The sequence below is a fragment of the Alexandromys fortis genome, unplaced genomic scaffold (genome assembly GCF_014885135.2).
Source record: "Alexandromys fortis isolate MF-2015 unplaced genomic scaffold, M_Fortis_MF-2015_v1.1 scaffold_70, whole genome shotgun sequence".
In the NCBI taxonomy this organism is placed as follows: domain Eukaryota; kingdom Metazoa; phylum Chordata; class Mammalia; order Rodentia; family Cricetidae; genus Alexandromys; species Alexandromys fortis.
In genome coordinates, this window is record NW_026067955.1 from 385,453 (window position 1) to 408,323 (window position 22,871).

The 22,871-nt window shown below is 47.9% G+C and overlaps 1 protein-coding gene across 6 annotated transcripts in view; it reads right to left on the reverse strand.

Annotated features, from left to right (window-relative positions):
• The window catches only part of Scamp5 (secretory carrier membrane protein 5), a 31,409-nt gene extending 13,987 nt beyond the window's left edge, over positions 1–17,422 (reverse strand). For 2 of the 6 annotated variants that reach the window (XM_050152086.1, XM_050152083.1), the window contains exons 1-3: positions 17,258–17,422; positions 2,541–2,592; positions 1,401–1,529 (exon numbers count right to left, since the gene is read on the reverse strand). In XM_050152086.1, coding sequence (XP_050008043.1) covers positions 1,401–1,480 — 80 coding nt within the window. In that variant the 5' untranslated portion in view covers positions 1,481–1,529; positions 2,541–2,592; positions 17,258–17,422. Of the gene's footprint in view, positions 1–1,400; positions 1,530–2,540; positions 2,593–3,366; positions 3,446–13,991; positions 14,053–17,257 lie in introns of those variants that run through there. The other 4 variants (XM_050152084.1, XM_050152088.1, XM_050152085.1 and 1 more) reach the window with 4 other exon arrangements.
• Positions 17,423–22,871: the final 5,449 nt, after the last annotated feature.

Below are 22,871 nucleotides of genomic sequence, written 5' to 3' on the forward strand. Positions count from 1 at the left end.
TATATCTGGGTATGTGTGTGCGTGCATGAGTGCATGTTTGTGTGTGTGTGGTGTGTGATGAGTCTGTGTCTGAGTCTGTATGTACACGTGTGTGTGCAGTGTCTCTGTGTGTGTGTATCTGAGTGATGTGACTGAGTGTGTCTGTCTATGTTGTGTGTGGTGTGTCTGTGTGCGCACGTGTGTGTAGTGTCTCTGTGTGTATCTGAGTGATGTGACTGAGTGTGCTGTCTGTGTTGTGTGTGGTGTGTCTGTGTATGTGTGTGTAGTGTCTCTCCGTGTGTGTATCTGAGTGATGTGACTGAGTGTGTGTGTGTGTGTGTGTAGTGTCTCTCCATGTGTGTATCTGAGTGTGTCTGTCTGTGTTGTGTGTGTGTGTCTGTGTTTGCCCCGGTGCACAAAGGGCAACTTTCAGGAACCGTTCTTTCCGGCTACCTTGTTAAGTCAGGGCCTCTCCTGTTTCTGCACTTTATACTCCAAACTCAGTCAGCCTTCCTAGCTTCCAGGGGCTTGTCTCCTGTCTGTGCCTCCCGTCTCACCCTGTACTGAGACTATGGGTATGTGCCACCACACCCAACTTTTTACGTGAGTTCCAGGTATTGAACTCAGGCTGTCAGGCTGGGGCAAGTGTGCTCACTCCATATTCACAACTGAGATCCTGCACCATCCCCAAACAGCATTCTTTACGACCTTCTTGGCACAGCTGAGCACAGGTCTGGGTCAAGGCAGTGTCACCTGTTCAGGTGTCCACAGTCACACAGCAGCCTGCCCTCCTCACACATGCCTAAGCAGTGTCTTCTAACTACCCTGAGCCAAGTCAAGTCCATACACCTCATGATGACACCACCCTGCTAACCTGCTACAGAGCACCGGAAACAGGTACCTCTAAATCCTCATCCTTCGATCCTTAGAGCACTAGAACTCTAGACCACACTGCTACCTGGAGCTGCAGCTATCAGGGAGTCCAACTCTCCTTCTCCACAGAGAACCTACTGTTTGGGAACTAGAGCAGACCAACTGGATCCCATGTCCCCTAACTCCCAGCTGAATGCTCTTCTCTTTGAGCAAGACATCAAGAAACATGAGGCTTTAAAGGAAGGGATTCTTCTCCAAATCCAGAATCTTGGCAGTCACCACGGGTTCCGGGACGGGGTAGAGAGGCGAAAAGAGAAATAGCTCTGCAAAAACAAACCCTGCTCTGAGGCTCTGCAAACAAGAGAGAGCAAGGAGGGGAAGGAAAGAGAGGCCTCTGGTGAAAGGAACCGAGGCCCAGCTGTGGAGTTGGCCAGTAGGAGGGAGCTTGCCGGGGACCAGCAGCCATGCAGATGCGACAGTTGGAAAGCCAGATGCGCAAGCAGCCCTCCCCAAAGCCAGCCCCTCTCCCTCATCCCCATAGCACTCACACATCCAGAGGTAGTAGAGGCGCTTGGTCAAGCTGAGATGCTGAGGAGGGATGTCTGCTTCGAAGTCCTGGTAGAAACATGGCTTCAGTGGGATGAATTTGGGCAGCGGTGGGAAGTTGTTCACTTTCTCTGTGGGGGAGATACAGTGCAGGCCATCACCCATCACCCGGACGTCTCTCCTGGCCTCCCTTCTTGATCCTATAGGTCCTATATGCCCTCGCATGGCTGCCTATATTGATCCTATAGGTCCTATATGCCCTAGCAGGGCTGCCTATAGAGCTATATACTCCTGGCCCTGCGCCCTAGCGGCTTTGCTATCCCCTCCCAACTGTCTCTATTTCCTTAATCTGCCAAGATGATCCCTAAGAAATCGAAGATGCTAAAACAGCACCTCTCAAAAGAATACAAAAATAATAAATGCTGTCATGAGTGTAAGGTGCTCGCCACAATAGAGAGCAGGTTCTGTGGCATGGGAGAGTCTGGAGATGGGGGTCCTGGCCTCTTCTCCACCATTAGCCATTCAATTCACTGGGCCTCTCCAGACCTCAGCTGCTCAGTGGAGTGGGATCTGGGCTACACGTTAAAGTTCCTTTCAGCTTTGATACCGTGTACCTCTGGGCCTTAAGAAACCGGAGGAAAAAGTCTGAGTACAATGGTAACACCAGGGACAGGTAACACAGAGACAAAGCTGGACGGTAAGAGGGCCATCAAGATGCTCAACTCAGGACCCCAGGCTCAAAATCTGACATAGGACTGGACGGCGCTATGAAGTTCTCAGACAAGCCACACTCGGGGTGAGAGGTAAGAAACCAGGAGACAAGAGTGCATACAAAAAGAATAGGACGGGCTGGAGAGATGGCTCAGTGGTTGAGAGCACTGACTGCTCTTCCAAAGGTCCTGAGTTCAATTCCCAGCAACTATATGGTGGCTCACAGCCATCTGTAATGAGGTCTGGTGCCCTCTTCTGGCCTGCAGACATACACACAGACAGAATATTGTATACATAATAAATAAATAAATAAATAAATAAATAAATAAATAAATAAATATTTTTTTTTAAAAAAAGGAACAGGACTTCCAACAAGGGCCAATTACTTTATGCTTTTTTTCATGTCTACCCCAACAGGGCCCACTTCTTACCCGCCATGATGGACCAGCCAGCCCAGTAGTCTGCTCACACCTTTGTCCTGAACTGGAAGGAAAGAAAAACAAGACGGGAATGAGGATCAGAACCCCATCTAACATGGCTCTCTACACCGCGGCTGTGCTTCATGCTCTCTGAGGCATGACAGGCTCCATCCCCACTGTGGCACGAGCCCCGATGGAGCAGCTCTTCATCTGCAGGAGCCACCACAGCATCACCCACATCCTTAGCTATTCCCGGCGTGCCAGTCAGTTTTAAAGGCTAACTTGTCACAATCTAGAATCACCTGGGAAGACAGCATCAATTGAGAAGCTGCCTCGATCAAGTTGGTACGGGCATGTCTGGGGGGGGGACTGTATTGAATGTTAATTAACATGGGAAGACTCAGAACACTGCTGGAGGCACCATTCCCTGAATAGGTGATCCTGGGCTTATAAGTAAAGAACACTCGCTGAACATAAGCTAGGAACCAAGCTGTGCTTCCTTCTCTCTGCTCCTGACTACGGATGGGATGTAACTAGCTGTTGAAGATCCTGCCTGACTTCCGCCCAGGGATGGACCTGGAACTATAGGCATCACAAACTCTTCCCTCCCTTAAGTCACTTTTGGCCCGTGTATTTTGTTTCGTTGTTTTGTTTTGAGACAGGGTCTCGGTATGCAGCCCCAGCTGGCCTGGTACCCCTATGTGCACTAGGCTGGTCTTGAACTCACAGAGATCCACCTGCCTCTGCCTCCTGAATACTGAGACTAAAGGCGTGTACCACCAAACCCTAGTTGATCAGGGTGTTTTAATAACAGCAAGAGAAATGAAGCTAGACCCACCTTTTGCCTCAAGGCACAAAGTCTATCCTCAGAAAACCCCACTCAGGGCTAGTGAGGTAACTCAGCTGGGTAAAAGCCGCACGCGTCTGGTGACTAGTTAAATCCCTGGAGTCCACAATGGAAGAAGAGAAACTTGGCCACTGATCACATATAGAACACACAATAATAAGGAGGTAAACAAATAAACAGAAAGAAAGCTCACAGAAGGTAGGAAAGAGCATCCCATTCTCTCACCCTCACAGGCGAAGCTGGCCTCCCTCCTGCCATAAGCTCACATATTAGAACTTCATTACCTGCCAGGTACCAAGGAAAGAGACAGAGCAAGGCAGGTACGGCCTGTGCCCTGCACATGAAGCAGTCTGGAGCCCCTGCAGGTGGTCACACAAGGGAAACAAGCCTGCCTAGCTGGTGTGCAGGGGCAGCCCTAGCACTTGGAGGTTAATCCAAGGATAATCACAGGTTCAAGGTCAACCTGGGCCACTGGGATTCCTAAGATTATTTAAGAGCCGACTTACTAGGGACCTGGAGGGAGGACGTGTGGAATATTGATAATGGCTCTCAACCAGAAGCACGTGTGAGAAGAGGTTCAGGGGCCAGGAAGACAAACTGTGTCATGGGCACAGTGGGAAGATTGCCAGGCAGGGCTTCGTGCTGTCATTTGGAGCACACAGGGTCAGAAATTCAGCAGAAGTTTCGCTGGCACATACATTAAGTCATCACTGATGACATAAGGCCATTGAAGCCACTGTGCAATCACTTACTAGAACAGCACCCTTAGGGGACCCGTATGTGAGCAAGATCAGAAAATGGTCAAAGGCAATGACAATGTGCCATTTTCAAAACTTGGCTGACATTTATCTAAAGTTCCATTTGTTTTGTTTTCAAGCAAAACTAATCTACGATGTTAAAAGTGAGGACACAGGGCTGGACAAGATGACTCAGTGAGGCCAGGTGGTGGCAGTGCACGCCTGTCATCCCAGCACTCAGGGTGCAGAGGCAGGAGGATCTGTGAGTTCGAGGCCAGCCTGGTCTACTGAGCGAGTTCCAGGACAGTCAGGGCTACACAGAGAAACCCTGTCCCAAGGAAGCAAAAGAAAAAGTTAGAGGGAAATACAAGTAATGTCAACAGTGGATTACAAAACACCGAGTGAAACAGTGTACGTGCTTTATGTCATCTCAGCACTCAAGACGCTGAGACAGGAAGAGCACAAGGTGGAAGCCAGCATGGGATGCAGCCTTAGAGAGGAAGAGATGAAGGGACCTGGGATAGAGCTCAGTGGGAGGTCACAGGATTAGACTGTGCAAGGCTTGGGCAGGCAAGATGGCTCAGTGGGTAAAGAGCCTGAGCCCAAGCCTATGACCTGAGGTCAGTCCCTGAGTCACACACGGTAGGAGAGAACCAGCTCCCCTAGCTCGACCTCTAACTGCCACAACTACTCCACAAGGCTCGCATGCCTATGTGCCTCCACACACTAAATAAATGTAGAACTTTTAAAAGGGGGGTTGGAAGATGGCTCGGTGGTTAAGAACACTGGGTTCGGAGGAGGACGGGGCAAAAAGAAAAAAAAAAAAAAAGAACACTGGGTTTTCTTCTTGCAGAAAACCCAGGTCTGGTTCCCAGCACAGACACCACAGTTCAAAACTATAATTCCAGTGTCCAGAGACTCAATGTTCTCTTCTGACCTCCGTAGGCACCATGCAGACACCTGGTACACAGTACACATACATACATGGAGGCGAATCATCTAGATCCATAAACTGAAACTAAATCTTTCTTTAAAATAAATTAGCATAGCATAGCATAGCATAGCATAGCATAGCATAGCATAGCATAGCATAGCATAGCATAGCATAGCATAGCATGCACAAGGCCCTGGGTCTAATCATCAGCACCTAAGCACAGTGTGTGGGGAGAGGACAAGGCAAAGTCCTGTTCTTTTTTTAAGGTGTGCTATTTTATGTGTCTGAGTGTCTTGCCTGAATGGATGTCTGTGAACCATGCAGAGGGCGTTGGATCCCCTGGGACTGGAGTTATGGATGGTTGTGAGCTGCCATCTGGACGCTGGGAATCAAACCAGGACCTCTGGAAAGAACAGCCAGCACTGTTACCACTGAGTCACTGCAAAGTTCTTTTGATAAAGTGAAAGGGATGACAGATCCTTAAAAATCGCCATTTTGAGGCTAGAGATACCACTCAGTGGCTTTCTGTGCAAACATGAGTGACCTGAATGTGACTCCCCGGTACCTAAATAAAAAACTGGATGTGACCACATGCACCTGTAACCCATTGCTGTTGACATCAGAGACTAGAGGATCGTCGGAGCTTGCCGCCTGCCTCGCCAAAAACAGCAACCTCCGTGTGAGAGATCTTGTCCTCCTGTGACGGAGCAGGACACCTGACATTCATCTCTGACCTCTGCAGGAACTTACATGAGTGCGCAGGAGTGCATACATACACACACACACACACACACACACACACACACACACACACACCAATATAGCACACATACACACAAATCTCCACTCTGCAGGGGGCACAGGTAGGATTACTTGGCTACCAAAACCACCATGTGAAGATTGCTATGGAAAAGCAATAGTGTGAGTGTCACATTTCAGGCTGGTTATGAATCTTGAGAGAGAGAAAGTATTCCTAAATGAAAGAATAAGGCAGACCAAATGATCAAACTTAGCATTCATGATAACAGAATAAAAAAGCAATGTGTGCACAGAACTCTTCTGTGTAATGGTGTTGCCAAAAAATATTTAATCTGAAAGTAAGTATGAGACAAGCATGGTTGCGTATGCCTATATTCCCAGCAATAGAGACAGAAGCAGCAGGATCAGGAGTTCAAGACCAACCTGAACTACCAAAGGCCTCACAAAGGGGAGGACGGTTATTAAAAAAAGAAAAACAACTGTTCACAAAAAGACAGCTTCCTTATGTGTTTATACACACACACACACACACAATACTGAGTTAAATTCACAAAAGCAGAAAAAAAAATAAAGGTAATAATCAATGGAGGAGGAAGAACCTAAAAGGGGAAGTTTGGGGCAGGGGGACCCTAGTGTAAGTAGGTAGGCTGAGCCATGAACTCAGTAGGTGGGAAAAGTAGACGCAGGCAGGTGTGGGGCACTGGACTAGAACAGGAGTGAGTCGGCCTCCTGCTCCCTGTGACACTATACAGAAGGACAAGCCGGAATGAGAGGAAGGAGCCAAGGGCAGGGCACTCAGCGCATGGACAATGACAACACCACCTAAGTGCTCTGTGACAGAGCTGTGGGGACAAAGCACCTCCCTGGTACCTGCCGGTGGCGCCAACAAGGGCTCCACAGAGGAAGCAAGAGCAGATCTGAACAGGCAAAGGTCAAATAGGAGTTAGCTGGGCAAAATGCGTAAAGGAAACAGAGGAGGCCAAAGGAGCAATGCATGCATCCCCATTCAAGGAATACAGAGGCAGACTGAGCAGAAAGCTTGAAGAGGAAGGAGAAAAGGAAGGGCAAGAGGGTTACAAGGGGCTAGAGAGACTAAGAGCACTTACTGATGTCCTTTGACACTCATACATGCAAACACATACACAAAGATAGATGGATGCATGGATGGATGGATAGATAGATAGATAGATAGATAGATAGATAGATAGATAGATAGGCAGACAGATAAAATAAAAGCCAGGCAATGGTGTCACATGCTTTTAACCCCAGCACTCGGAAGGCAGAGGCAGGCAGAGCTCTGTGAGTTTGAGGCCAGCCTGGTTTATAGAGCGAGTTCCAGGACAGCCAAGGCTACACAAAGAAACCCTGTCTTGATAAGCCAACATAAATAAATAAATGTAAAAGAAAATGAGCTTTAGAAAAAACTTCTAGGGCTGGGGAGATGGCTCAGTGGATGAAGCACCTGCTCGAAAGCCTGAGGACCAGAGTTTAACTCTCCAGCACCCATGTAAATGGTAGGCAGAAGTGGTAGCCGACCTGTTTTCCCAGCTCTCCCATAGCAGAGAAGGGGATCTTCAGAGCAGGGCGGCTATGAGAATAGCCACATAAGGACGCTCTGAGTTCAAGCAAAAGACACATGGAGTGAAGAGCAATCCAGGAGGACACCTGATGCCAACCTCTGCCTCCGCATGCACATATATGTGTTCCCACACAGGGATACACAGATACACAAACAGACATATATACATATCAAAAATTAATAATGATAACAACAGTAATACTTTGAGCTGGGTGGTGTAGGCCTGTAATCCCAGGATTTTGGGGGGCTCAGGCAGGAGGACTGCCATTATTTCCAGCCCAGCCTGGAAGACATATGAAGATTCTGTCTTCCCTACCCTTCCAAAACAATAAAAATAAAAATCTTGAAGCTAGAGAGATGGCTTTGTGGATAAAGTATTTGTCACACAGGCATAAGGAAAAGAGTTTGGGTCCCCAGCACGCATGCAGAAGCAGCTTGGATGAGGGGACATGCATTTAATTCCAGAGCTGGAGGCAGTGACAGGTTATCCTCAGGGCAAGCTGGCTAACTACCCTAGCCAAATTGGCAAGACCCTGCCTTAAGTAGAGAGGAAGTGAGAAGGACACCTGAAATCAGCTCCACACACATGCACACATACATGTGCATCCACACACATGCACATTATAAAAGAAACCTGTCAGGCAGTGGTGGCGCACACCTTTAATCCCAGCACTCGAGAGGCAGAGGGAGGCTGATCTCTGTGAGCTCGAGGCTGAGTTCCAGGACTGGCTCCATAGTTATTGAGAAACCCTATCTCAAAAACCAAAAAATGATAGATAGATAGATAGATAGATAGATAGATAGATAGATAGATAGATAGATAGATAGATAGATAGATAAAAAAGAAACCCTTCACAGGGGAGTGGTGCTCACCTCTAACCCCAGTTCTTGGAGGCAGAAGCAGGAGGATGCACGGGCAAGGCCTCTGGCTACATCACTGTGTTTGAGGGCACACTGGGCTCCAGGAGACCCTGCCTTAAAAAAGACAAAATGGAAAAGAAAAAGGCAATATCGGGGCCAGAGAGATGGCTCAGAGGGTAAGGATGCTTGCCACCAGGCCTGATGATTTCAGTTCAGTCCCCCAGAACTACAAGGAGAGAACATACTCCTTCAAGTTGTCTTTGGACCACATTAGCCAAGGCATAAGCACACGCACCCGCCCAAAACACACCCATAAATCAGTAACTTTAATTTTTTTTAGAGGGAGTCTTACTATATAGCCCTGGCTAGCCTAGAATCACTATGTAGACTAAACTAGCGTTGAACTTGCAGAAATCTGCCTATCTCTGCTTCTTAAGGGTTAAGATTAAGGCATGCACCACCACACTGGGGAATTTTTTAAAAATTTTTTGATAATTTTACATATGAATACTGTATTTACATTACTCCCCCTTCCTCCATGCCCCCTCATGTTCATGGCTTCTTTTTCTCTAGTATTCTCATACATGTATATATGTGTATATGTATAATATAAACACAACGGCCTGCTGAGTACATTTACTGTTGTTCATATAGACATGTATTTAGGGCTGACCACATGATATTAAATAACCAATTAGCTCATTCCTAGGGAATACTGATTCTCCCTCCTAAGAATTTTTTTTTAAAGAACAAAATCAAAGTTTGTAAGGCACATACATATAAACCTTGTGCTTGGGACAAAAAGTTAGAAATCAGGAGTTGAGGCCATCCTAGACTACCGTGAGACCTTGTCAAAAAAAAAAAAAAAAGAAAGAAAAGAAAAGAAACATAGCCAAGTTGGAGATGGTGGGCAAAGGTGCTTGCCAAGCAAGCCTGAAAGGCTGAATTCCATCCTCAGACTCCACACAAAGGTAGAAAAAATCTGACTCCACAGGGTTGTCCCCTGACCTCCATATCTACCCATAGATACATCATGTGTATGCGCGCGCGCACACACACACACACATACACACACACACACACACACACACACAAACTCAAACCTTCCATAATCTACTTCCTCAGCAGCCATTCCTTAAACTGCCCAAGCTTTAGGACTTTCAGTTTTTTCTATTTGCTTTGTGGTACTAGGGATCGAACCCAGGACCTCGCGTATGCTAATCAATAACTCTATATTCTTGAGCCAAACTCCTAGCCCCATCCTTTCCCTCATTTTAATGTATACTTATATATACATCACAAAAATGAGATTATACATGCTGGGTCATAATCTGAGTTTTTGAGACAGGGTCTCACTGTGTAGTGCTGGTTGGCCCGGAATTCTGATAATCTGACATTTTTTTCTACTCAAAAAATCTTATTTTGTTTGTTTGCAAGTATGTCTATGCATCTTGTGCATGCAATGCCTGTCAAAGCCAGAAGAGGGCATCAGATTCCCTGGGATGTGGGTTACAGCCAGTTGTGAGCTGTCACGTGGGGGCTGAGAATCAAACCCAGGTCCTCTGGAAAAGTAGTCAGTGTTTTTAATCACCGAGCCACCATTCTCTAGCCCCACTCAACATCTTATAAAAATGTTTCAGCAAAACTCTCCCGAGAACCCTGCACCTAGACGAAGGCGTGCACTCTCCTTTCCCTACGTGTCCCTCTCTCAATGATCAAGCTTAGGTTTATATGAAAATCATTTCTTAGCTTTCTTTTGCATGTGTGTGTGTTTGGGTTTTTTTTTTTTTGGTTTTGTTTTTGTTTGTTTTTCTTTTGGTTTTTCGAGACAGCTTTGGAGCCTGTCCCGGAACTCCCTTTGTAGACCAGGCTGGACTCGAACTCACAGAGATCCGCCCGCCTCTGCCTCCCGAGTGCTGGGATTAAAGGCGTGTGCCACCACCACGCGTGGGTTTTTGTTTTGTTTTCAAGACATGGGTATCTTTGTGCAACCCTAGCTGTCCTGGAACTCACTCTGTAGACCAGAAGGGCCTCAAACTCAGATCCACCTGCCTCTGCCTCCTGAGTGCTGGGATCAAAGGCGTGAATACTACTTTCTTAAAGCCAGATTTGTTGACTTTAATCCCAGCCTCTGTGAGGTAGAGGAAGGGGATTCAAGGTCATTTTTGGGCTACAGTTTGAGTTTGAGGACATCTTAGGTTACAGAAGAGGAGAAGGGGCTGGAGAAATGGCTCAGCAGTTAGAAGCAGGTGCTGCTTTTGCAGAGGACCTGAGTTTGATTCCCAGCATCCACACCAGGAGGCTTAGAACCCTGTGGAACTCCAGATGTACAGAAGTCTGCGTACCGCTGGCCTCCAAAGGCATCTACGCTCACATTCATAGATCATGCACAGATGCACACATATAACTGAAAAGAATAATAACGGTCTTTCTGTAAGAGGCTCACACCTGAAACCCCAGCACTTGGGAGGGAAGCTGAGGCAGGTAGCCCTGAGTTCAAGGCCAGCCTGGACAACAGGAACTAAGGAGCAAGGCACTTCCTCAAAAAGAAAAGAAGAGAGAGAAAAAGAGAGAGTGCACAAATAATGCAGAAGCTGGGAATGTGCACAGACCTTTAATTCCAGCAGCTGAGTTTAAGGACAGCCTGTCTATGTAGTGAGTTCCAGATCAGATGGGGATACATAGAGAATCCCTGCTTCAAAAAGCAAACAACAACAAAGGAGTAATGCAGAACCCAAGGACCTCGACCCAGTTTCTTCCGTCATTGAACACAGCCAAGTGAGCAAAACATCCAAGACTGTCCATACAGACCTCACAGCTGGTTCAACCCATACATAAGCTACCCGGCCACACTGAGATGATTCTCACTGAAGAGGAACAAAATGTTCCTAAACCAGGAAAAGAAAGAAGGAAAGAAAGGAAGGAGAGAGGGAGGGAGAGAAAGAGGGGGAGGGAAGGGGAAGAGAGAGAAAGAGAGAGAGAGAGAGAGAGAGAGAGAGAGAGAGAACAGAGGTTTGCCATGATGGCTCAGTGGCTAAAGGCACTTGCCACCAAGCCTGACCACCTGCGTTCCCTGGGACTCACACAGTAGAAGGAATAAGCTGCTTCCTACAAGTTGTCCTCTGATCTCCATATGTATGCTGTAGCACATGCATGTACACACAGTAAGTAAATAAATGAAGAAAAAACTTATTTTAAGCAGACTTATTTAATGTGTTTGGGTGTTTTGCCTGCATGTATGTCTGTGTACCATGTGTGCACAGTGTCTGGGGAGGAGAGTATCAGATCCCCTGGAGCTGGGATTACAGATAACTTGTAAGCCACCAAGTAAGTGGGTGCTGGGAACTGATTTGCTGCAGGTATGTATGTTTAACACATGCATGCCTGGTACCTTCCACAGTCAGAAGATGGTACCAGAGCCCCTGGAACTGCACTTACAGAGTAGTTATGAGCCACTGTGTGGGTGCTGGGAACTGAACCCAGGTTCTCTGGATGAGCAGCCAGTGCTCTTAACTACTAAGCCTCCTCTCCAGCCCCAAGAAAAATATTTTTGAAGAGGGAAAGAAAAGCTTTCCTATTAATGAGTACAGATCTATCTTAATCTTTTTAATGACCGGCTAACTAGGTCAACAATGGCCAGGCCATGGAGCAGTCAGGTGTGACAAGGACAGACCTAACAGTCGGAAGGTCACAGCTTCAAGGAAGCGGTAGAGTAAAAGTCACGCGGCCAAGAAACTAGGAAAATACGAGTGAGAAGAAGTAAGTCTAGCAGCTGAAAGGACGGCTCAGTGGTTCAGAGCACATCATGTAGCCCCTAACCTACAACTCTAGTTCCAGGGGATGTGACAACGCCGACCTCCACGGGCACCTGCAGTCACGTGCACATGCCCACATGCAGATACACACACCTCCACATAATCAAAACTAAATCTTAAAAAACAAAATCCAGGCTTGATGGTGAATGCCTATCGCAACACTTAGGAGGAGAAAGCGGGAGGCCAGCCTGGGCTACAGAACAAGAGCCCATATCAAAAGCAAACAAGACCAGGGCTGGGCTGTAGCTCTTTGTCTGCACAAGGTCCAGAGTTCAATCTCTAACACCCTACAAAATGGGTGTGGTGGAACACACCCGTAATTCTAGTACTTGGGAGGTAGAGGCAAGAGGATCAGTTCCAAGTCGTTGTCAGCTACACAGTGAGTTACAGGCCATCCTGAGCTACATGAGAACATCCCTATAACCCCCATCTCCTGCAAAAAAAATGAGGCTGAGTTGAGCCTGGACTACAGCATGAGACCCTGTTTAAAGAAACGAGCAAAACTACAACAGATATGACACTGGGCTAGAGAGCTCTCTTCCAGGTTAGGAATCTTAACTACATCTACCAATCAGGAGAAAGATAGCAAAGAAAGCAGTAGAGAGGCTCAAGATACTGCGGAGGAGGGGAGAAACTGATGGGCAGAGGTACTCCGGGGGACACGAAGGGTCAGTATCCACAGTACTGAGTAGGCTTTTCCACAAGGCTATTCCTTACTAGAATTCAAGAGATGCATGAGGGTGTTGGCGGCTCATGCACTGGAGAGGCAGAGGGCAAGACCAGCCTGGTCTACAGAGAGAGTTCTAGGGCATCCAGGGCAGAGAAACCCTGTTTTGAAAAACCAAAAGAGAAAGAAAGAGGCATGAAAAATGCCCAGTGTTGTTGTGCATGTGTATAATCCCGGCACTTGAAAGGTGAGGAAGGAAGATCAACATGTACAGGACAGCAGCCTGGGCTACGTGGTGAGGCCCTGTCTCAAGGAAAACAGAGTGAGAAAAGGAAGAAGAAAGGGCTGGAGATATGATGCAGATGTTAAGAGCACTGGCTGCTCTTCCAGAGCTCAATCCCCAGCACCCACATGGCCGCTCACAACCATCTCTAACTCCAGTTTAGGGGATTCAAGACCCTCTTCTGGCCTCCAAAGGCACCAGGCCAGGCAAGCAGACAAAACACTCATGTACATAAAATAAAAATAAAAATTTAAGATTCTTATTTTAAAAAAGAACACATGGATAGGTAGAGGGGCAGGAACATGGGTGTAGCTCTGCCTCCCTTAGGACACCCTGATCACTCTCTACCTGAAAATAAAACTTTGGGAAAACAGTGCAGGTCGGACTATTCCTGCCATGGCACTGACTGCAGAGCAGATGAGAATGAGGGAAGAGTGTCCAGGCTTTCTAGGTAACACAAGATGATGACTAAGACAGGACACGGTGCTGGAAGCAGAGTTAGACTGTCTTGGTCTGACGGTCTCCAGAAGTTTCCCTCATTCTGCGTGTAGAATCCAGAAGTGGGGCTTCTCGGTAGGGCATGTAGGCAAAACGGCCCAGTGACTGGGGGCATGGAGACCGAGCACACAGGCGGGCACCGCTCATGCAACAGAGAAAACAGAGATGTTAGAAGACAGCGGGGCCCCTGTCCAGCCCTGTGGCCCACAGAGGGTGAGTCCCTGCAGTATGTGACCCTACGCCAATGATAACAAGACTCGGGCTGGGCTGGAGGAGGCAACCTTCCCTAACAGAACGGGATATGGAATGAGAGCCTGCTCCCACAATAAAGTCCTTCAGAAAAAAAAAAAAAAACGAGGAAGACCATCAGGAGAGGGAGTAAAAACTGAATTAAAGGAGCCTCAAGGGAGGATGCTCCCCTGATTCTGGCTCCAGCCTGACCCTTATCATGGACCCCAAGTTGTTTCTCAAAGGTGAGCTCACCATGACGGAGAAGTCAACAAGCCACATGGGAATAATGCAGGGCAGAAGCCTGGTTTGCCTGCTGAAGGTAAAAGCAGAGTTAAGTTAGGGCTCAGAAGGATTACAGGAGGCTGAAATCACAGAAATGGGAGTCTGCAGGGTTCGTTGTCCTAAGGACAAAACTACCTTTTTCTTGGGGGAGGGGATGATATAGGCGTGAGGGAATGGGTGATATAAGATAAAGAAAATGCTGGCTTTTGTAACCAAAGTTCTTACATGGAGAAGCAGCAATTTGTTCCTCAAGTGAGAATCCTTTGTAATTGGGGGCATATTACATTGCTCCCGAAAAATATGGGTTTAATAAAACATCTTATTATCAAATAAATACCAAATATAATCTGAAATTTGTTTTGTTTTTGTTCTAGTTTGTTTTGACACAGGCTCTTGCTAGGTGGCCCTGGCTGTCCTGAAAGTCACTACTGAGGCCAAACTGGCCCTGAAATTCCAGCAATATTACTTCAGCCTTCCAGCTGCTGAGATTACAGGGACACATCATTACATCTGACTCCGTGTAAGCTAGACTGTAATTTATTCAGACCCTTAGAGTGACTGCTCCCGCGATAGTAAAAATAAGGTGCCTGGTAGACGGAAGGAAGTCAAGTCTGGCTTCCGGTCCAGCCAGGAGCCTGGGACTACTTAGTTCCAAGCGCTCCCAGCTTGCCAGCAAAGGCCCCTCATCTTCTGGCAAAAGATGGTCATTCTTCTATTTACCCACAGCCTATAGGCAAGATGGAAGCTTTACTTCCTGTTCTACCTCTGACCCCTTTATCCTTGCCTAGAGTCTATCTAATCCATCTGTAGTCCCAAAGCCCCAAAACTGTGAATCACCCTCAGAAAACAGCACCCTCCTGGCCATGCTACCACGCTGATGCCGCTGTAGTGGCCTCCTACAGATCTTGCACCCGGCATTCGAAGCTTTATACCAATCAGCTACAAATATCCCCTGATAGCCTGTTTCTATACCACAAGCTGTCCAGTTTCTATCACCCAGAATATCATGTCTAGCCACCTCGGTGACCCCCAAACCAGCAGCCCTATCCCCTTGTCTCACACCTCTTCTGGGAAGGCTTCCTAGACATCCCTGCTCTGCAGCCTACTACAGAAACTCTACAGCAGTCACTGGGGGCTTAGCTCACTCAACCTGTCTCTCCTTCATCCCTCTCAGATGGAGGCTATTCTGTGTTGATTACAGAGCCTTACTCAGGAGCCCGGGTTGACTTTAAATTTCCCCCAAATCCTCTTGCCTCGGTCTCCCAACTGCTGGGATTACAGGCATGTGTCATCCCACTGAGTTCCATATCATCTGAAGGTTGAGCACAGATGGTAATTTCCTCCACTCCTTAGTATGAAGTTGGTGGGAACAGGTCCTGCAGTAGGGGAGGTCAGGTCCATGGTGGAGAGGAGGTTTCAGATCAGGCCAGAGAGGCCCATATTTAGTACCTCACACTTGGATACCCTCCCAGGGTATGGGAGTGGGAAGATTAATGCCTTCCCCTAGACAGGCTAAGGCCAGCACTTCTGTTAACCCAGCCGCATCATACTTCCCTTCAGGAAACTTGAGTCCAGACTGACAGCAAGGCAGGAAGCGCAGCCTGGAGAGGAAGTCTGGTGGGGAGGAGGCCGGATAGGCAAAGAGAAGAGGGAAAAGGAGGAACTCGGAGGGTTCTTCTCAAAAAGAACACACCACCTCCTCAAGGGAGGTCACTACTTAGTCCAATTATTTTGTCCCTCAGAAAGGGTTAACAGAAAGATACACAGAGAGGGGAACCAAATTGTTCAGCAGTGACCAGCCAGAGAGAGGGCTAAAGAAACAGCCACACTGGGGCTGGAGAAATGGCTCAGTGGTTAAGATCACTGGCTGCTCTTCCAGAGGACCCAAGTTCGAGTCCCAGTACCCATAATGCAGTTCCCATCACAATCGTCTATAACTCTAGTTCTAGGGGCTCCTATGCTGTCTTCTGTCTTCTGAGGGCACTGCATACATACATGCAGGCAAAACACCCATACATATAAAGTAAATACAATTTTAAAAAAAACTTACAAGAAAAAAAGAAAGAAAAGCGAGTCGCAAAGCCCCTAATAGAGTTCCCCTCCATTTCCTGTGGCCCGTTCATGACATGGTTCTCTCTCAGCAATAGAGAGAGTTGGCTGCCTGTCTTTCCAAGTTTCCACAGAACCTAAACTAGCAACCCCAAGCAAAATCTCTCTGCCAACCGTGCCTCTGCCAGAACCATTTCCCCTTTCACAGCCCTGACGGTGAAGACATAATGGGTAAAGCACAGGCTGCAAATTTCTCTAGACCACCCCTCCCCCAGACACACCACAGACAGGCTGGGGGGAGCATCTGTTCTTCATTCCCACCCTGGACTTGGCCCATACCACCACATCGAGAAGCCCTCTCTTGCTCTGCCTCCTTCCAAACCCCACCTCCAGGTAGTCCTACTGACAGCTCATGCCTCTCCTCTCTGTCTCCTGCCCAGGCCTTTGCTGAGCTCCTCAAGCTGGGACAACGCGCAGGTTTAAGAGGCCTTGGACAGTCCATTTTCAGTCCTAGTCTTATTGACTCCCCCGGCCTCCAGATCAGGAGAACCCCAAGGCAAGGACAGAGATTGGTTCCTACACGTCTCCCCTCCTTCCTCGTGACCGACTGGTGACAAGGTTGGATGCGCTACATCCAGCACCCCTATCCCACTATCCAAAGCCTAGGTAGTATTCGGGCCCTAGTCAGTGCACCCATCCCCCCTCCTCCGAAAATCAGGCTGCTCAGACCCGCGGTACAAAGGTCGGCCGCCCAGCGGTGAGTACAACTTGGGTCCACCTGCAGGCGCCTTTAGTCATACCACGGTCACCCGATCCCAGCTGCCTCCATCCCCGGCCGCATGCACCATCCCAAAAGGGGGGAAGGCTGGTTTCCAGAGAATGCCAGGTGGAACTGGGGGTTGTGGAGAAGAGGGCCCAGGCGCCAGCATCCAAGGGTCTGACGTCACCCAAATCCCGGGCTCTCTAAGCGGGGACAGATGAGAAAACTGGGGATGGGGAAGAGGGTTTAGAGCTGCCCCGAGCAGGAAGGTCATCTCGACTCCCGACTTCTCCAGCACCTCGGCTTGCCCCCTCAAATGCAAAGGGACACGCTTTGAAGGCAAGAAACCGGAGCCGCGGGTGCCTCTCCAGCCCAGCTCGCAGTTTCCCTGCAGAACCCTCCTCGGGTCTCCAGGCCCAGGACTCACCAGCCCCGACCACTCCACTGCAGAAAAGCAGTCGTGTTGCACCGCGCTGAGCTGCGCTGCACCCGGCGATGAGGCGCGGAGCCGGCCGCCAGCGGCTCCCGGATTGGGGGCTGGGAGCGTGCGCGCGCGTCCGAGGCGGGCCCTGCGCGCTCCCGTGCCACTGTGCCTGCTGCAACCACTCTCGCGAGATTCCCACTAGGCTCCTAGGGCCATTCCACTGGTGCTCGCGAGAAGAAAAGCTCATTCGTCGTCTTCTCACACCCGCCCCCGCCCGCCCCCTCACCTTGCAGGAGCTGTCCAAGGTGCTAGATCCTTGGTCATGCCTCGTTCAGGTTGTAGGTGGGCACCTTGGGGGACCAGAGCATAGTGAGTGCATAAAAAGGAGAGACCAGGGTTGGGAGCCTGGTGCCAGCAACCAATGCCTCAGCTTCCAAACTTGTAAAGTGGGAAGAATAAACCCCATATCAATCTCAGGGGCCCCTGGGATGTACTAGGAAAGAGTAAGAAAAACAGCTTGATGAAGGGCTGGAGAGGCGGCTCAGTAGTTAAGAGTACTTGTGCTCTTGCTAAGGATTAGGGTTCAATACCCAGCGTCTATAGGGTGGCTCCATAACACCAGTTCCGGGGGATCCAACAGGCATGCATGTGGTGCACACACATGGATGCAGGAAGAACATTCATGCACATAAAATAAAAAAAAATCTTAAAAAAAAAGAACTAGATAACTGATGAAGTAAGAAGTAGAGATAAAGCCGGGCATGATAATGCACACCTTTAATCCCAGCACTGAGAGCCAGAGGCAGGCTGAACTCTGTGAGTTTGAGGCCAGCCTGATCTACATAGGGAGTTTCAGACATTTGGAGCTACTTAGTGAGACCTTGACCCAAAAAAAGAAAGAAAGAGGGGTGAGTATAGAAAATTACATAAAGAAGCAGAAATAAAGCAGGTGTGTTGATTCACACCTATAATCCTAGCCCCTGCAAGACATGGGCAATGTGACCAATGATGTTCAAAGCCAGTTTTACCTACATAGCAAGCTCCAGGCTACCACGGATACACAATGAGCTCCTGTTTCTAAATAAATATATAGGAATAGAAAGAAAGGGAAAGGCTTTGAAAAAAAAGCAAAAAAAAAAAAGAAAGATAATAAGATACAGATGTGAACAGCAAGAATGAGACAAGAACAAGGTAAATGCATAAAGCTCTGAACTTGTGTGGCTCTGAGACTACTGGAGACACAGAGCAGCGAGTAGGAAGACAGATGGTTATCCTGAGCCGCCGTGCTTATATAGCGAGCCCCTGTGGGCTCCACAGCCAAGGCCATTCCCCGTCCTGCCAACCAGTTGCTCCTGCCCCTCACCCACACCACCCTGGGCCTGGATGAGGGTTTCAGTGGGTGGGATACACTGCAGGGATTCTTTACCCAGAACAAGGGCCCATTGTCTGGCTCTAGGCTGCCAGAATGGGGGGGGGGGCCTCAGTCCCACAGCTGGCATGAAAGGGGAGGGAGCAAAGGAAAGCAGACAAGAGCAAGTGCAGAAGAGGCAAGAAGGGCTGAGAGGGGCTGGGCTGAGCAGGAAGAACATTAGCCACCAGGCCAACCAGAAAGAAGAGTCCTGGGTGACAGACAGGACAACTGTGTTCTCTTTCAGTTCTGTCCTCAGTCCACCCACATGGTCCCTAATTCTGTATAGTCCAAAGAATGTTCTACAATAGCCATGATTTCCATTTCAATTATTGTATTGTTATTATTTTATGTATATCGGCGTTTTGCTTGCGTGTATGTCTGTGCATCATATACGTGAAGTCAGAAGAGGATGTGGGAGCCCCTGGTACTGGAGATGATTGTGAGCTACCATTAGGGTGCTAGGAATTGAACCCCAGGTCCTCTGGAAGAGCAGCCAGTGCTGCTAACCATGGAACCATCTCTCCAGCCCCTGTGCTCTCAGTTCCAAATGAGTGAGTATATTAAGTGGGTAGCCAGCCAAAGTAAAAGAAGAAATGGCAAGGAGCAGATAGAAGCATCATCAGATCAGGTGCTGACAATGCCTAGCAGAGACCAGCTTCCCCCCACTGAGTATCTCCATCAAAGAGCTTCTGGCTTTCTGTTCACATTGCAGGCAGATTTAGACTACACTACATCAGTAATTAACTACACTAATCCTAAGTATGTTGCAGAATATTTGTTTAACTATGCAAAGATGTGCTGCTGTTTTTCCTTGCCTGCCTGATTAGTCAAATAAAAAGTGAATGACCAATAGCCACTTGGTCTTCTTGTGGAACTCATAACTGGGAGCAGGGGCTATCGCTGACTCTTACTGGCTTTTGAGACCCTACTCCTCATACGTGGTCATCTTTATTATTCCTTTAAAAACGGCGGCGGGGCGGGCGTGGGTGTGTGGACAAACACAGGATAGACGGGACACGCGCAAAGGAAGGACAAGACACGCGGTTCCCACGTGGGTGTGCTTTAATGGGGAGAGGGAAACACGGTAAGGGGTGGGACGTGCAAGACACACAAGGATAAAGGAAAAGGGCCAAGGGAGCAAGAGGCCGAAACCTCGTGGAGCGCTCGCTTTTAACTGGGGGCGCAAGGTTATCTGGGAGTAATGGTCTTCACCTGGGCGCACCAGCGCGCACAGGTGACGGTAATCCAGGAGAAGTCTGGGAGCTGTAGTTTCCAAGGAATAACACGCGGTTCCCACGTGGGTGTGTTTAATGGGGAGAGGGGAACACGATAAGGGCGGGACGTGCAGACACACAAGGGTAGGGGGGGGGGAAAGGGCCAAGGGAGCGAGAGGCCGAAACCTCGTGGAGCGCTCGCTTTTAACTGGGGGCGCAAGGTTATCTGGGAGTAATGGTCTTCACCTGGGCGTGACCAGCACGCACGCAGGTGATCCAGGGGAAGTCTGGGAGCTGTAGTTTCCAAGGAATAACAATCTTGCCCAGCCTTAATACATGTAGAGATGCTTAGTCTTACTGCAACATGTTATGCCATGTTTTTGTTGCTACTCATGGGAGACCTGCCCTTTCCTAAACAGAAATGGAGGAAGAGTGGATTAGGGGGTAGGAACAGAGACTGGGGGTTGGGGAGGACTGGGAGGAGAAGAGGGAGGTGAAACTGTGCAGGATGTAGAATAAATAAATAAATTTATTAAAATAAAAAAGAGAGAGAGCATGAGATAGGAAGAATGACCAAGCCCAAATTCAGAAGACAAAAGAAAAATAAAGTCAGAAGACTGTTTTTTCCCCAAACATTGCACCCTCTGCACTTCCGTGAATGGAGGGGGACAATGGTGTAGTGGTGATAGTCTTTTAAACAAACATTTATTTAACCAGCATTTGTCGATCACCTACTAGAAGAAGCAACGCAGGACAGTGGCTAAGAAGATGGACAGGAAAGACAAACTGCCCCTTCCTGCAGTGTAACTGGGAGCAAAATGCTCACCTCAGTGACTTGCAATTATCTGTATATGTGAAACAGCAGTAATAATCACAGGACCCACACTTCAGGGGTTTGTGAAGATAAAATGAATTAATGTGCTGTCTCAGTTTCTTTAATTTTGCTGTGATAAAAGACTCATTCAAGGGCAAGAGATAGATCAGCTAGTAAAGGACCCTACCACCAAGCCTGAGGCCTGAATCCAGCACCCAGAATCGATGGGGAAGGAGATAACCGCCTCCCAAAAGTGGCAGGCACACACGTGTGCGCACACACACACACACACACAAACAAATAAATGTATGCTTTAAAATATTCTGATAAGGGCTAGAGTAGTGGCTCCGTGGTTAAGAGCACTGGCTGCTCTTCCAGAGGATCCAGGTTCAATTCCAGCATCCACATGGTGGCTCACAACCATCTGTAACTCCAGTTCCAAGAGATCTGATGCCCCCTTCTGAACTTGATGGGCACTAGTCAAGTATGTGGTACACAGCCACACATGCAGTTCCAGAATCCCTTCCATCATGACAGGGGAGTCAAGGTATAGGGCTTGGAGCAGCTGCTCACTCATGTCAGCTTCCTCCTCTGGACGGACCACAGCCTGAGACTGCTCCCCCACAGAGTCCATGGATCCCATAGAGATTAGATAACCAGCCTCCTCTTTATTTGCAGCATCTAAGAAATGAGCTGAATTTCAAGGCAGTTGTTGGTGAGTCTCCATCCGAGTGCACAGCCTATCAAGCCCAACTTCTCTGTATGGGTGTCTGTCATTTCTTCATTCCCCAGAGACCCAGATAGGTCGGTCTTTAAGCTGTTCAAGTCATGACACTTGGGAATAAAAATAACAAAAATAAATATTTTTTTAAAGAAGGTAATTCTCAGGACCGGGTGGTGATGGCGCATGCCTTTAATCCCAGCCCTCGGGAGGCAGAGACAGGTGGTTCTCTATGAGTTTGAGGCCAGCCTGGTCTACAAGAGCTAGTTCTAAGATAGAGTCCATAGCTACAGAGAAACCCTGTCTCAAAAAAAGAAGAAGAAGAAGAAGAAGAAGAAGAAGAAGAAGAAGAAGAAGAAGAAGAAGAAGAAGAAGAAGAAGAAGAAGAAGGTAATTCCCCACAGGCATGCCCAGAGAACCATTCACCAAGGAATTGATTCTGTCAAGCTGACATTAACACTAACCATTACACCCATGTAGGCATACATTACATATGAGACAGTGTCTTGTACATAAAAAAAATTCAATGTATATTTAGCTTCTACTTTGTACCAGCGGTGGGGATGTGTGTTTCTTATGGGCAGAGAGGGAGAGCCTGAGCCAAACCATGTAACAACATTAACATTTCAAGCTTGAAGGATGCCATACCTGCTCCCATGCCTTTACTGAAAGCATGTCATAAAGATAAACCCAGAATAGGTCCAGAGAGAAATGCTTCCCATATAGGATGATGAGGAAAGTTGCATGACAAACGGCAATGTTTAATCCTATTATAGGGAGATATAAATAACTGGGAGCAATAATCTAGTCAGTCACCCACAGGGCCAGCTCCAAGCTGCTGTGTTCCCTGTCTAGCTATGGCCAAATGAGGTATGTTCACCCAAGGATCTCCAGGACAACATCTACCTTACAGGTCAATAAACAAGTGAGAATATCAGCTTTTACCAGACCTTTGATTCATCAGAGGAGATGCTAAGTCTTATGACTATCTTTTTATAAATTTTATTTAGTGGGTTATGGAAGGGAAGAAGAGAAGGGGAAAGAGCAGAGAGAGAGGGAAGTAGAGTGGGGGGAAGGGGAGAAGTGGGGAAAAGGAAGAGACAGTCTTATGACTATCTTATGAAGCAAACACTATTATCCCCATTTATAAATGAAGCAAGTGAGCATCAGAGATGTAATCAAACCATCCAAGGAAAATAGAATGGGTGGATCTAAGAAATGCAAGGCCTTTTATCTGTCTTTAGAGCTGTTTATTTTACTGTGTATGTGTGTGGTTTTCCTACATGTATATCTGTGTACCACTTGTGTGCCCTTAAAGACCAGAAGAAGAGGACATCAGATCCCTTGAAACTGGAGTTAAAGATGGTGGTGAGCCACCATGTGAGTTCCGAGAATCAAATCAGTGTCCTCTGGAAGAGTCATCAGTGCCCTTAACCTCTGAACCATCTCTCTGACCC